The 15,550-nt window shown below is 34.5% G+C and overlaps 1 protein-coding gene across 15 annotated transcripts in view; it reads left to right on the top strand.

Moving 5' to 3' along the window:
* ROBO2 (roundabout guidance receptor 2) overlaps positions 1-15,550 on the top strand; it is a 1,648,891-nt gene that overhangs the window by 1,484,258 nt on the left and 149,083 nt on the right. For all 15 annotated transcript variants that reach the window (XM_060297904.1, XM_060297910.1, XM_060297901.1 and 12 more), the window contains one exon: positions 9,901-10,039. In XM_060297904.1, the coding sequence (XP_060153887.1) occupies positions 9,901-10,039 (139 nt within the window). The remainder of the gene's footprint in view (positions 1-9,900; positions 10,040-15,550) is intronic.

Consider the following 15,550-nt stretch of genomic DNA (forward strand, 5'->3'; position numbering starts at 1 on the left):
CACAAACACATACACATATGTATATATACACACATATAGATGCGTGTGTATATCTATCTCTCTCTATATATATTTGAATAAAAGAGTCACTATTGCAGATATTATGATTTCTTTTTTAAATGCAAGAGATAATTGTGAATTTCAAATTACTTTTTTGTGAATTTCAAATTATATCTATCTCTCTATATATATATTTGAATAAAAGAGTCACTATTGCAGATATTATGATTTCTTTTTTAAATGCAAGAGATAATTGTGAATTTCAAATTACTTTTTTGTGTGTGTCAGTAAAATAATCTTCTGAATCTGCATGGTATGATAAGATCCTATGTCATTACTCCAGAACACACTGAGGTAGCATCAGAATCTGGCATACATCCCTAAAGAAACTTCTTTTGCAGTTTGGGATGTGCCACCCATGGTATAATGGGATCCCATGCTGCGATGCAAAAGAGAGCCATATTATGGTTTCCATTACATTTAGAGTGTTAGGTGTGGTTTATGAATATGTACTAGAGTGCAGGCCTCTCTTTTCAATTGCTCTGAGTATCAGGTAATCTCTGGTAATACTCCCTGTGGATACTAAGCAGCCTGAAGTCCCAAATAACAAAACCAGGATCCCATAATTCATTAAAGGAATTGAACAGTAAAAATAAAACTGCTCAAAGTATGCATGTAAATTTCTGTCCTACAGAGAGCTCAGACAATATCAGTTTGCCCTTACATTTCATGCAGTTATCTATCTATAAGAGTCTCAAAATGTGCTTCACTCCGTAATGAATAAAATACAGTTTTGCCTTCTAAGATATGAAATTAGCGGTCACTGAACATTAGCATTGAAAACCCACAAGTACAGCTATTCTATTTAAAGAAACACTCATCTCTATTCTTCTGTAGCTACCACCAGCTTTGGAACAGAAAAATGTTTCATTACAGCAGTATATATTGCCTTCAGAAGAAAATTGAAAGGGTTTAGTGTTATTACCCAAGCAATTAGACTTACCAAATGTGACTTGTGTTATGAAATATTCACCCTACTTTCTCTAAAAATATGATGAGAACTGAAGGATATCCCTAAATATGTCAGGAGTTACAGGGGGGACTTCTAAATTAATTTGAAAGTAGCTATAAACCAAAAAGATTGAATTTGTCTACAGGCAGTTCTTCTGGAACAATTTGTTTAGGAAGCTGAGAAACGTTTATCTCATGGTGTAAACTAGTCAGAACTGACCTAAGTACAATATTAAGTTGAGGGAAAAACTAAAATTCCATAATTGATAAGAAAACAACATCCAAACCTAGAAATAAAACATAAAAAGAGTAGTGATGGTCTAAATCAAGATTGTGACAAGTATTGCATGGGAAAGACCCCCTCCTGTACCTTGATTCCCCAATTCTTAGAGAAAATAAAGTAACTAGTGTGCTATGTATAATGAGACCTTCTTTAGTTTATTTTGATGCTCTGTATCCAGAAAATGTTTTCTAGTAAACCTATCTGTATTTCATCGTTGTTAGATATTCTATCTCTGGTGGGAGGTTTATAAATGTAAAGCTGGTTAGTGACAGTTTACCTCTCCTCTCTCAATTCTATTTTCATGTAGCAACACTTCTGCCTTTAAAACTCTGGCTACTATGACAACTCTGTACTCTTCCAGCTTTTAAATGGAAGTTTTTAAATGTCCTTTGCAACTCCATCTTTAAGATATATAATACAGAAAAAGTAACTGATGATATTTAATTGTTCAAAAATATAATTCACTTATAATGGCAAGGAAACCAATGAAAAGGTTAAAGGGTCTTTACCAATACAATAGCCATCTGCAAGTATTTTGACTCTTTAATAAGTGGGATTGGACTTAGAAGTTTTTTAGTTTGAAAATTTCAAATTATGCTTTAAGAATCTGCGCTTTAGGAAAAGTCTTAATCAGTGTGACTTAATTTTCAAAATGTTACTCTGCCATACTCTCTGGGTCATTTATGCTGTTTGTTCTTCTTTAATATTTGCTGACCATAAAGTAGCATCCTAGTTAAGTGGCAGTACCAAATCTAAAAATTAGAAGTAGGCATCACAGAGCAGAAGGACACTAAAATCTATGGCACAGTCTAGATGTCTTCATAAAGAATACTTTGTAGCAATTTACATATGTTAATTAAATTCTAGAGATCCTGAAGACAGAGAAACTAGAGTTGAAGTACATAATTAAATTTCCAGTTATGGGTAGGTTTGGGATGTCTGTTATCTAGAATTTAACTATCATTAAAAAGCAACTAAAAATAAGAATTGTTTCCTAATTATTTTTAAATGTTTGTAAAAGTAATACATGAAAAAAAATTTTCTGTGTTACATTTCTAATAGACATTAGAAGTATTGCAAAACTTATGATGAAATACAGAAAGAGCTTGCAACCTCCCCTCCTCCCAACACACATACACACACACACACATTTCTCATCTTTGAACATTCCTGTAAGCCTGTTTTATCTTTTTCTTCTGGGATTTATTTCCATATATCTATGTGCTTATTCTGCAATTTTAACTTCTTATTTTGGAAGATGATGATTTGGCCCACTTATACTCCCTTCCCCAACTTCTCACCTGTACTTTCCCTTCTTTTTGTCTTTTCCCTTCTTTGTCTTTTCAGTATATTGACTTTAGAAACATTGACTATATTAATATTTAGAATTTAAGTTATTATAACCTTGTAAATATTGACTGTGAGCTAAGTGTTATGCTATTATAATGGCATTACTTTTCTGGCACTATATTTGGTCTTCTTTGAATTAATAATAAATCCATTTTTCCTTTTACTTATGTTTATCTATGCCTGTCATGAATTCTTCTTGAAATCTTCAACAGAAGGTTTAAAATTCTCTAAATTCTATTTAGCTATTAAGTCTACTCTTGCTACAGCCATCCTGGAGGCGTCAGACTTCTGCCCAGTCCAACCAGGCTGGATTCTATTTAGATCTACCCCAGAAACTTCATTCTGATATTCATCTTCCCTTTCCTTTGATGCTGGATTCCCTGTTTCCTATATCCTGTATTTTTTTTTTTCTTGTTTAACTCTTATATTCAGAACAGTGTTTCTCTACTGATTTCTCCTTGACTAGAGCCTAGAGCACATTCCAGACCAAGCTATCTTTATTCAATCCAAAACTTAATGGATACTTCGGCTGGTTATAGAATTCAAGTTTAAAAAAATATTTTTGCTGGAAATGTTAAGGTCGCCACTTCAATATCATTTTGCTTCCATCGTTACTGTTGAGGAGTCTACTGTACTTTTGATCCCTATGCGATCATTTTCCTTTTTTTTTTTTTTCTCTTTCCAAACTTTACTTAGTACCTTCTCTTTATCCCATGGTTCTGAAATGTTTCAATACCATGCCTCATTTTGGCACTTTTTTTCTTTTACTGGTTGGACACTTACTGAACAATCTCAATCTAAAAACGCTCTATTCATACAAGTCAATGAAATATACTGTCCATTTTTTCTATTCCATTTCTCTGTTGAGCATAAATTCATTAATGAGACGTTAAATCTCCTAGATCTTTCTTTTCTTGAAATATTCCTTATTTATAGCATCTTGTTCTTATTTCATGGATGTTTTAACTTATCTTGCATCTCAGGATTTTAACAATATTCTTTTTTTTTAAATAAATTTTTCTCATGATGCATTCCTCCTTTTCTTCTAAGTTCCTTTCCCTGACCTCTCGCCTGCATTGTTCTGTCTTTTACACTGGAGGCTTTCTTCAAATGACTGTTTTCTTTGGGATGAGGATAGAGGTTGGGTCTGGTTATATTGATATTCAGTTATTGAGTGAGAGATAATAGTTGATGGCCTGAGTGTAGTTGAGATACTGTGAGACAAAGCTATGAGGGAAGAAATCTCAGAACCAAACCTTAGGAAATATCTGTGTGTTATTGATAACTTGTGGCCTTCATTTAAGAATTTAAAACATAAGGTGTTATTAAAATCAAGGTTATTGTTAAGAGCAATTTAGTTCTTTTAAATAATATTAACTTGCAAACTTTAAAACAGCAAAATATTTCTCATTTGTTCACTTATTTAATAAATATCTTTTGAACACCTACTATGTGCCAGGCTCTGAGTGTTTAAATAGAGTTAGGGAAATGAATAGACAGGTCCCCTGCTTTCAGTATGACTCTCATGTCATATCATATCAGCAATAACACGAAACTTTGCCTCTAAAGCATGGTGAGAAAGGCATTCTTTTCCCTCTGAGAATATTTACCTATGTTTGCTTTTGCTTCACAGGATGGTTTCTTTCAGACAAAGAAAATTCTTGGCAAGAAGAGAAATTAGTGCAGCAAGGATTTATTTAATCCCAGTCAGGCAGACTGATCATTATCATCCAGTCTATATTGGAAGGGCACAGTAATTCGCATTCAATGGCTATCATAACCCCCTGCCCCTCACACATACCCATTTAAAAAAGGAGACATACTACGACTAGCCATCTCACTTTCCAGTTTAATAGACACTACTGGGTGGCGGATCCTTCTGGGTCAACTGAAGTTAAGATAAGATTTACAAGCAGTGGTTAGGTCTCATCTTTTACTGCATAGCTTTGGTCTTAGAGGGTTTAAAGGACTCTACCTATATAATTATTGCCATAATGCTACTTTTATAATGTCAAGCAAAGTTTATTTTTAAATTGTTAAGGTTGTCCTAGTAATAGCTGTCACAGCATAGCCTTTACCAATTTTACAGCCATAGTCAATGACTGAATACAGTTGAAAGAAATTTGTTCTCTGGACACTTAATTTCCTTCATTGTAGCATGTAAGTAAGAAAGTTAAGAGATATTATGCAACCACATTTCAGATTTATGGTTTTGGGGTTGAAGTGAATATTTTGATTTCTGAATATTATTGACGTAACCACAAGGAGACTTGGCATTTGATTTTATTACAGTTGAATACAAAGCTGGAATTTCCACAATGGCAATTTGGAACTAAATTAACCTGGCTACTTGAGACCTGTACTTTACATAGTACCACGCTGCCAAAGAACACTGCTATCTCAAGAGAGATTAATCTTATAAGCAAACTATGCAAGTGATTCAAATCCAGTTAATCTCACAATAAAAAAAATGTTAATTGCATTGGCAAAGACATTGCCTCTGATCACGCAATGGCTATATAATTAAGGATCGGGCCATTCAGAGGGACTCTAATCTCATTGATAAACCTTCAGCAAATAGCCCTTGAGATGTCTACCCGTGTTTCAATATGTGATCAGCCATAAGGTAACAACACAGAAAAATCAGTGACATTATTTTGACATGCCTTAAAATGTGGTTTGCTTGTTAGTCAGTAGTTCAAGATGTTTCATGTATATTTATTGTAGTTGTCCAGAGCTTCATGGAGTACAAACTTCACGGGGCATTAATGGGTATTGAATGTGGTCACTTATCGACTTGCTGGATGCTTTTCTTGTCATCTTACTTTCTAATCCTTCTAACTACATTATTTGCAGATGATTTTGACACAAAACAATAAACCCCAAGATAATTCCTTGTAATTTTTGTAATTTGCGTCTGAAAGGGGTGTGGTTTTGTGTTTAGCTATGGTAGCAGTAACCTCTGCAAAGGCAAAGCATTTAAAAATACATTTCTGCCTGTATAACTTATTTAGTCTTTAATACTCATATTTTTGATTCTCAGATTTTCTGGAAATAAAGTCGAGTTAAGTAAACTGAAAATAATTCCTACCAAAAACTGTCTTTCGATCTAAATAAATGTTAAGCAAACCTACAGTTTTTAACATACTGTTTTTTTGTGGGCTGTTAAAATTACAAAGTAGAAGATGAACTTAATATAATTAGCAGAAAACAACTGACATAATGAATAACATAATTTAGAGATAATTGCTGCAACAGGCACTATGGAAATTCTCAGAACAATTTTTTTAAAGTTGTGACCAAATTCCAACGAATTGGTAAATTTCAATGTTACTTTGTTGGAAGGCACAACCTCAGGTACATTCAGGTATAAAACCCTTTCTGATGTGCCATGTATATGCAAATGACTTTCTTCTGGGTTATTCTTTGCATTGTCCATTTTTTTTAATCAATTGAATTGCATTTTCCACCATAAACCAATGTTAGGCTTCCAAAAATTCTATACCACATAGTCTCCTGTGGTTATCTAGTTGCTTGGCAACTAAACTCTGCTTGAGGGCAGAAGAGAATAGACAAAGTTCGTTGCAAAGTTCTCCACCCCTACTGAGTTCCTCAGAACAGCAGCAGGGAACCCCATAACTTTCTTCCTTCTTGAAATTGTAAATCAGGTGCTTCCACGTGTCTCCATACAAAATAGTGGGACTTAGAACAGGTATGATAACCAAAAAAATCCTCAAGGACCCTAATGGTGTCCTCTGAACGAAGAGACAATTTTAGTTTTGTGGCAACTCTTTCAAAGTTTGCTCTTTGAATTAATTATACTCATATGTTGCAATTTTGTGACTGGTGGCATGTTAAAGGAAACATACAATAACTTTGCCTGAAGATATTCATGTGTATTTTAGTGGAACTAATCTATATACTCTTATGCAATTTACTTTGTAGTCAGCATCATGCCATGAAAAATTTCCATGTTAGATAGATACAGAGATAGCATTAACATCCCAAGGTAGTGGAACTAATCTATATACTCTTATGCAATTTACTTTGTAGTCAGCATCATGCCATGAAAAATTTCCATGTTAGAGAGATAGATACAGAGATAGCATTAACATCCCAAGGTATGATTTTGCCACAATTTATCCTAAAATCCCCGATTTTCCAATACTGCCAGCATTGCTGCCATGATCCTATGTTGTTCTTATCTTTTGTTGCAGTTATCAATGATCTAAGTTACTGTTCTGTATTATTTGTATTGTGGAGTGTCTGCAAGTAATGACTATTTTGGTTCTTCTCCAATACTAACACTTTCCTTCTTTTTCTTACTGATTATTAATGTCAGCATGTCCATTTTGTTCCTGATTGTATTAGGCGTGACTTTAGTATATTACTTTTAAAGAATAATTTTTGCATTTAGTTTCTGATAAAATATCTTCATTATACTTAAGAAGTTTCTTGTGATTCCTTCTTACTTAGAATTTTTTTAATCCAACAGGCTCTCTATGTCTATAGATGTAATCATATTTATTTTCTCCTCTCTATAATATAAGTAGCCTCCTTTACCATATTAATTATGAATGCATTTGACTTCAAGTAACAGAAGGCTAACAATGGCTTAAGTGTAAGGGGTCCATTTTTTTCATATCTACCATATCTGCAATGAAAGGATTGACACAGTCACACACCATATCCATACTTTACCTGCCACTTTGTTCCAGTTTGCCAAATGGAAATTTTAGAATCTTTCTAGACTTTCGTTCCACATCTGATTGATCACCCAGTTCTGGTATCTCTTCATTCTGTTCCCTCTTCCATATCCCTAGAACCACTGCCAGTTCTAAGCTGAAATAATTTCTTACAATAACTGTTTGACCTAATTCACTGCTTCATATTCTCTTCTAATTCATTTTTCACAGATCTGCCAACATGATCATTTTCATATGCTTATTAAAAATGCTGCTGCCTTAGTTAAATTCTTTCAACATCTCTCTATCACCTTTAGGGCAGAGCTCACATTCCTTGACATGGTATAGAAGGCCCATCATTGTCTCACCATTTACCGACTAACTAGTTTCATCTCTCACCACTTTTCTGATGAAACCAAGCTGCTGGCTCTTCACCAGCTACCAAGCTAGAAACCTGGCATAGGAGAAGCTGCATTAACATGTGCTGAATGAATGAGTGGATGAGGGAAAGACTTCTCTTAGCTTACTCATCCGTATGCCAAGTTTTAGGACAATTCCCCCTTTAAAATCGGAGGGAACAGGAGGGATAGCCTGACACATGATTTCTCATTCATTAGTGATATCAGCAGTGGCTTGGATCTCTTTTAATATTGGGTTACTGCAGCTTTTGGATGAGCTGGATGAATATCCCTAAGTGATAGCAAAGAAGGAATCAATCCTGCTTTCTATGCTAATGACTCATCTTTTTCTGTTAATATTCCAAACACTCGTAAGAAGATACTGATCCTATTGCCTATATACTGCCAAAAACAGTAGCTCAATATGAACTATGCAGGCACTAAGATAGTTTGAAGCACACAGTGTCCAGTGGTCAAAGGAGAACACTAAGTAATTCTATCCAACTTGCAGATTTGTTCTGTGGTCAAAGGGGCACACTTAGCTGCTAATTGTTTCTGACCACCTAAAATCTTTTGAAGCAAACTTTTCCCTCAAGTCTATATGGATTATTTCTAAATCCTGCATTAGAAAACCTCTCCATGATAAAGTCCATGAGCCTTGTTTTACGGCTTGGGGTTTGGGGGCCCCAGTGTACAGATACTTGAGCATGTGCAGGTCTGTCTGTGTTTAAAGAAAATTTTGATCCCTACTGTCAGCTGCCCTGTGGACAGATGCAGTTGTCTTCCTTCTGAATACCAATGATGGTTGACTTTATTGCAGTAAAATATGCTTTTGTAGCTTACACATTTGTTTCATAAATATGGGTCTTTATTTAGTCAGTAAAATCATATACTTCCAGTCTATACTCAGCATATGTTATTTGATGTGATTTATTTTCCTTAAAGATTTCTTGCTAAATATGTTTCAATTTTTGTGCCACTGTATTCACATTCTTAAATTGGGTTTGAAACTAAAGTTCTAAGTGACTAAATACGGCCATATGGCCATAAATTGTGTCAACTCCCTATGGATTTCATTCTTCTTTTCCTTGACTTCTCTTCCTACTTCGATAAGTAGCAATATTGGACTTGCCTATGATTGAGAGACATGGGCTAAGAAAAAGTTAAATGGTGGTTTTTCCTGTATCAGAATCAGATCATTATAAAAAAGAGAGGAAACTAGACAAGAGATTGAAGTGTTTACAGATATGTAAAACTACATTTTGTTTTATACCTCTCTTCAATAGTAAGATTCTTATGGACAGGAATTTATTTTTTCCAGGCTTTATTTAGAAGAGTGTTAGAATGCAGATTAACAGTGCTAGGTACAGATTAACAACAAAAGACTAAAGGACGGAAACACTAAAACAGAATACTAGAGAAATAAACAAACAGAAAAGTTAAGTAAATAAAAATGGACAAGTATCTGGAACACTTAGGAGAAGATAATTAGAAGTAGCCTTAGAAAAGTATGTGACAGTAAATAGTTTACAATAATTAATAATGATAGTGTTTTTTATTTAAGAAAAATTAGATTGACAGATTTTTAAAAAATTTAAGACACACAAAAAAATCATATATGAAGTGAAAATATTCATGGAAGTATTGGGTCCTTATCAAATGGATAGGCTTAGTGAGAAAATTTAGATAATACTCATCTTGAGAGCACAACGTTTTTAGTTTTCTCTAGCATTCTTGATGGAATATTAATATTTGTTTCCTTTTTGATATTTTCCATTAGTTTCAACTTTCAGTTTTCCCACTCTGAGTCATTTTAATGGATTAAGATAATCATCTCTTTCCTTGTTTCTTTGGAATTCATTGTTCAGGGTTTTTTTTATGACAAGTTCCACATGATTTAGTTCAGAAATTCACAGAAGAGTCAATTTAATATTTTCCAACAGATTGTATGGGTTTATATGCAAACCATAGTTATTTATGTGTTCCAAAAATATTTTATCTTATACAATTACATTGGATCTGTAGGGCCTTATCAAGACATAGTTGAGCTATAAAATTAGGTACCTATGTACCAAAAATAAACCACATATTTTCTATGCTTTTTTTTCTTAATGCACTTGAAGTATGCACAACATTCATTTTATTTTACTTTTTTTTTTTTTTTTTTCCTAAGAACGACCCGCATTTCTCAGGAGGCCAATTAACCAGGTGGTGCTGGAGGAAGAAGCTGTAGAGTTTCGTTGTCAGGTCCAAGGAGATCCTCAACCAACTGTGCGGTGGAAAAAGGATGACGCAGACTTGCCAAGAGGAAGGTAAGAGCATTATATGGATGGAAAATTGTTAGATAACCATTGAATAATTATAAAAGAAAAAGACAGCCTCCATTGTACCACCAAACACTCATATCCTGGTATGTTATTTTCACACATGATTTTTATATATGAAAGCCAGATATCTGCTGTTTTATATACTGAAGTCCTCCAGGCTTTTGATGTCACTGTTTCATTGAATTTTCACATAAATGCCTGACCCTCCACTCCATCTATTATGCCCCAATATCAAGGATTCCTAAGGCACTCTCTTCTCCTGGCCCCATCTAAGCCTGCCATTCTGTTCCTGCTGAATTTCTAATGACCCACCCATCCCAAATGCCCCCTTCAACTACTGCTCTGTTGCCATGGCTACTGGGTGTAGCAGACTGTAGGGTCTGCAATAAACAATGGATCTCATTCAATACAATAAGGAAAAGACACATGGCTATCCACATAAGGAATTTTTCACTTAAGGACTTCCTGTCACTTTCTCACTTGCCATCTCTTCATGGAGATCTTCTCTTCCAACTCTTTTCTATTCTTATCACCAAACCCAAAACCCAATCTCTCAGCTCTCTAGGGTAAGTCCAGAAATGCTTGTCATCTTTTATAAAAATAAAAATAAAACTTTTTTGTAGTCTAAATTCTCCCAGGACCTTGCCTTTTATGATCAAATAAATCATTCAAGTATTTCTTTTTCTATGTAACAAGCGTATTTAACTATAAGATTTCTTTTGACTTCATCCTAGTCCTACCTTCTGAAACTACAGCCATCATACCTACTACAATGAGGGTCTGCAAAAAATTTCACATCCTGCTTTTTTGCCAATTTTCTTTCCTAAAAAAGAAATTAGGTTTCATTCAACTGACTGAAAGTAAACATCTTTCACAGAAATCAAATTGAGTTTCTTTGTGCTTTCACTGGCACTGCTATCGAGTCTTTCCTGAATTTATACATTCATTTCAAAATCTCATTTTTACATATCCCTAGGTCTCTGACACTATACTTTCTAAAGTCACATCATCAACAGCACTGGCTTCAAATGGACCAAAGCTTTTTAATAGTGACAGGTTCTTTGCAATCTATAGGAAAGAGACAAGTGAAAATTTTACTTTGCTTAGCTTTTCGGCATAAATTATAGGGAAAGTTGACTATGTTTCTTTTCTCACTTTGCTGTCAGACACCTAGTTTTAAAGCATGTTATTAGGAGAGGTTAGTGAATGTGAGCCTCCTCAAACTTTCTCAGTGGAGAAGCAGGTTGAAAAGCAAGTACAGGTGATGGAATTGAGGTATTGGAGTCCATCTTCTGTGTATACTCAATAACTTTCCACAAAATTGAGGCCATTTCGTGTATAATTTTAAAATGCTGATGTAAGACTAAGAGATGAATTATACTGTAAAATTAGTGTAGACAAAGATTAATTTTCAATTAGTAGAAATAAAAAGCCTGTCCATAAAAAAATCTTGCATTTTGGAATAATTTCGTATTTACAGAAAGTTTCAGAGATAGTACAGAGAATTCCCATATACCCTATACCTGGTTTCCCCTATTGTTAACATCTTACACAAATATGAAAGATTTGTAACTCATAATAGACAAATGCTGATACATGATAATTAAAGTTCATATGTTATTTTGATTTCACCAGTCTTCCTTTTTCTCCAGGATCCTACCTGGAGTATTTTAGTTGGATATTATAGGATATTGCATTAAGTTGTCATGTTTTCCCAGTCTCCTCTGTTCTATGACAGGTTCTCAGTCTTTCCTTGTTTTTATGACCTTGACAAGTCTTAAGTATCCTAAGACTGTTATGGACAGGTATCCTAAGAATGTTCCCCAAACTTGGGATTGTCTAGTGTTTTCTCATGATTAGACTGGCTTTCTGGGACTTCAGGAAGAAAGTCATGGAGAGTGCCCTTTTTGTCACATGATTAGCAGGGGTTACATGATATTCACATTACATCCCTGGTGATCCTGATATTTTTAATCATTAAATAGGATCCTATTGACAAAAGTTGAGAAAATAGAAAGTGGTAAGGGTGTATTACATTTTAATGCGTCTAGGTCTTTGAATTAAGGTAAAATACAACTTAAGCCCAGTTTGATTTGTTCCCAGATTGCTCTAGGTGTTAGGTCGTTAAACCTGACAGCTTTGTTTGCCACAATATTCTCCAAATCTTGCCGTATTCATTTGCTTCCGAGCTCAAATAATACATACAAATCAAACAACAGCCTTAAAACTGCCTATTTAGCATGGCTGATATAAAGGCCTCTAAAAGACGAAGTTGAAATTTTTCGAAATCATACCTCTACCAGCTTTCCTTAAAACATTTCGTAAGTTTGTCCGCTTTATTCTTCCGTTACTGGCATGATATGCCTACAGTGCTTTGTGTGACCAGCTAAATATTTTTAAAGTCTTAGGCAAATGGAAATGCTGCGTAAGCTTTAAATTGTATGTTAGAAAGGCTTAAAGCAAGGATCAGTGCAATGTAGAAATTGAGGTCAGTACTTTTATCATGATAGAAGCCATGTACTTTTTCTTGAAATCTCAATCTTTAAATGCTATTTCAAAGAAGCTTATTCACTCTTAGATTTGTACGCATTAGCATAAGCTTCACATATGCATAATGAGGGGGAAGGAGACCTTTTTGCTTGGTGAGGAATAACAGTAATGACTTAACCAACCATAGCCTAAATCAACAGCATTGATTCTATTACACTATTTAGGTCTCAGACTAGGGAGATGGCCATTGTTCTTGTGCAAGCAATTGTGTGGAGTGGTGTGGAGGATGACATTTCTTTGGCTTAACATTTAATGCAATTTGAATAAGGTTTGTGTAGTGGTTCATGCTTAACACATTTATAGTAAAACTTTGTAGGGCAGCTGCATAGCCTGTAATTACTACGTAAGTAATATGTGACTATTTTTTTTTGGAGACAAGAAAAGCTTTTCAATTCAAGTTTAAATTTATGAAATGCTGTGATAGCTATTTAAACTTTCAACACAGAAGAAGATATCTGTGCCAACCTTTCAGTACCCAGAGATGAATTAAAGGAGTATTTTTTTCTTCACTGTGAAAACAGTTTTTAAGTAGTACCCGTATACCTCTTTCTTTGATTTAGCCCTAAATTTCTGACCTTTCTCAGTAACTATCGTTAATGAAATTACAACTTACCATTGGTGAGTTTTATTAAAGACATTTTTTGATTAGATAAATATTTCGGTGAGGTTGATAAATAGCAATTCCCAAGTCTAACAATAACCCAGATGCCCAACCAGGGAAAAGTTATTTATTTAGACATTTTCCATATAAAAAAGGGACAAAATAGGAAAGAGCCTTCATTTTATATATGCTACTGTTAAAATGTTAATTGCTTGTGTGGCCCAACACACAGCAAGGCCAAACAAACCTAAGTGTCGCAGTTTGGAGCAGAGAAAGGTTTACTGCAGGGCCATGCAAGGAGAGGAGTGGATCATGCTCTAAAAAAACCCCAACGTCCCCCGATGGGTTTTGGCAAAGCATTTTTAAAAGCCAGGTGAGGGAGGGGGTCGCAGGGTATGTGATCAGCTCATGCACAATTCTCTAACTGGCTGAGGGTGAGGTAACAGGTCGATGTCACAGGGACTAACATTATCAGTCTTCGGCTCCTGGAGGCCTAGACCTACGTGCTCATGGCCATCAAGTAGTTAACATCTTCCAGTTGGTGGGGGTTTTCACATCTCTCAAACAGCTCAGGAAATGTGCATCAGGTACTGTTATCTAGGTACTTCAGAGAGGAGGTAAAGCAGAGGATATGGGGGAGAGCTTGTCATGGGAAGGCCCCATAGGATCCTGCCTGGTTACATTTGCAGAAACATCTTACAATACTACTATTTCACAATTGACGATTTCAGGAAGAGAAAGGTCACTGCCTTTTTTGTGATCGTGCCAGGTATCAATATCTTTTTCTCCAGAGAGTCTCAATACGTATGTGCTCAAATAAATGCACAACGACTCATTTATTAGGGATAAGAATTTTACACACCACTGGGAGAATAAAGTGGGTAGGGGGAACAAAATGAGGAGATAAGGGAAAGACATTTTGTAGATCATAATGATTATGTGTTTTAATAAAACTGTTTTTTCAAGTCATAATTGAAATTGTAGAAGAAACACTTTAAGGTTTACCTATATTTATTAAGTGCCTATTGTATTTATTAAGTGCCATTGATAGTCTGTGAAAAAGAAGTCACTTTAAGCAAGGTAAGTATGCTGTTATTATTTTTTATTTTATGTTGATCAAATTGAGTGATGTAAGAAAGTATTTACATACTGAATACATTAATGAAAGTTAAAACTGAAGTAATTCTAGTGTCTTGCTTGGGTGCTACATGTTTTTTTCTCAGGCAAACCTAGAGCTTTTTGCTAATTAGTACTTATCACAAAGTGTTTCATGTGATAGAAATTGCCAGTATTTATAATAACTGAGGCAATGTTCCATCATAGCATAGGGATATTGTATATTTTGTCATGAAAAAAGTATATATATGCTGAAACTTTATGAAAAATAGCATGTACTAATATAAAAGAAACAGAATACTAATCATTTACAACCAAAGACATAACAATAAAAATTGAAATTTACCAATGCTACAATATTCTGTTCAATTTAATATTTGTGAGGAGAATAAAAATATCTCTTCTCAGAATTTGGGTAAGAAGTAGTATGATTAATTCAACTATGTTTTCTTATCTGGGTTTGTCTGTACAGTTTGTATTTCAGATAATTATTAGCAATCTTTTAAAGGACTATAAACAGGAAATTTAACATCTCGCATCAATCGTATATCAGTATACCACCACTAGTGAGTTCCAAGATATTTTTTATTTCATTTTTATTTATTTTCTAAACTAACTCTAAAGTGACACTAACTTTCTCAATAAGGATCTAGAGTAGAGAAATGAATGTTCATAATAGCTTGTCACAGAAAAAAAGAAATAAAATATGTCATTTACATTCTTACGTATGCCTGCGAATTCTAAATGCAGTTGATGGCTTTCACATAGTGGATATAATTCATGAATATTTCATAAAAATAGACAAGGGACTAGAGAAAAAGAGTTTCAAGATATATAGTGCAAAATTCTATCAATTTTCCTGAACCAACTGACAAATTCCTTTTTCTAAAGTGCAAATCTATTTTAAGAGAGACTTTTTAGAGTTCTTAGTTCCATGAAATGTGAGATTCACATAAATACATGATTCCTTAAGAAAAGGAATGAATAGGACCACTTACAAGTCCCCTTTTTGTGGCATTTTTACACTAAGTGGCTCTTTTCGCTTAGCCCTGGAAAATGTTCTTATATTAATTGTTTGGGAGCTCCATTGTTTAGAGCATGTGCTTCTGGGATGCAGAGACGCTGAACAGGTGCTAAGCTACCCTGCTGAGGAGATCAGCCTTCTTCACATACAGTGTGTGTTTCAAGGACATGTGGTAATTTGGGCTCATGATAAATAACCACGCTGA

This window comes from Globicephala melas, chromosome 4, assembly GCF_963455315.2.
Source record: "Globicephala melas chromosome 4, mGloMel1.2, whole genome shotgun sequence".
NCBI lineage: Eukaryota > Metazoa > Chordata > Mammalia > Artiodactyla > Delphinidae > Globicephala > Globicephala melas.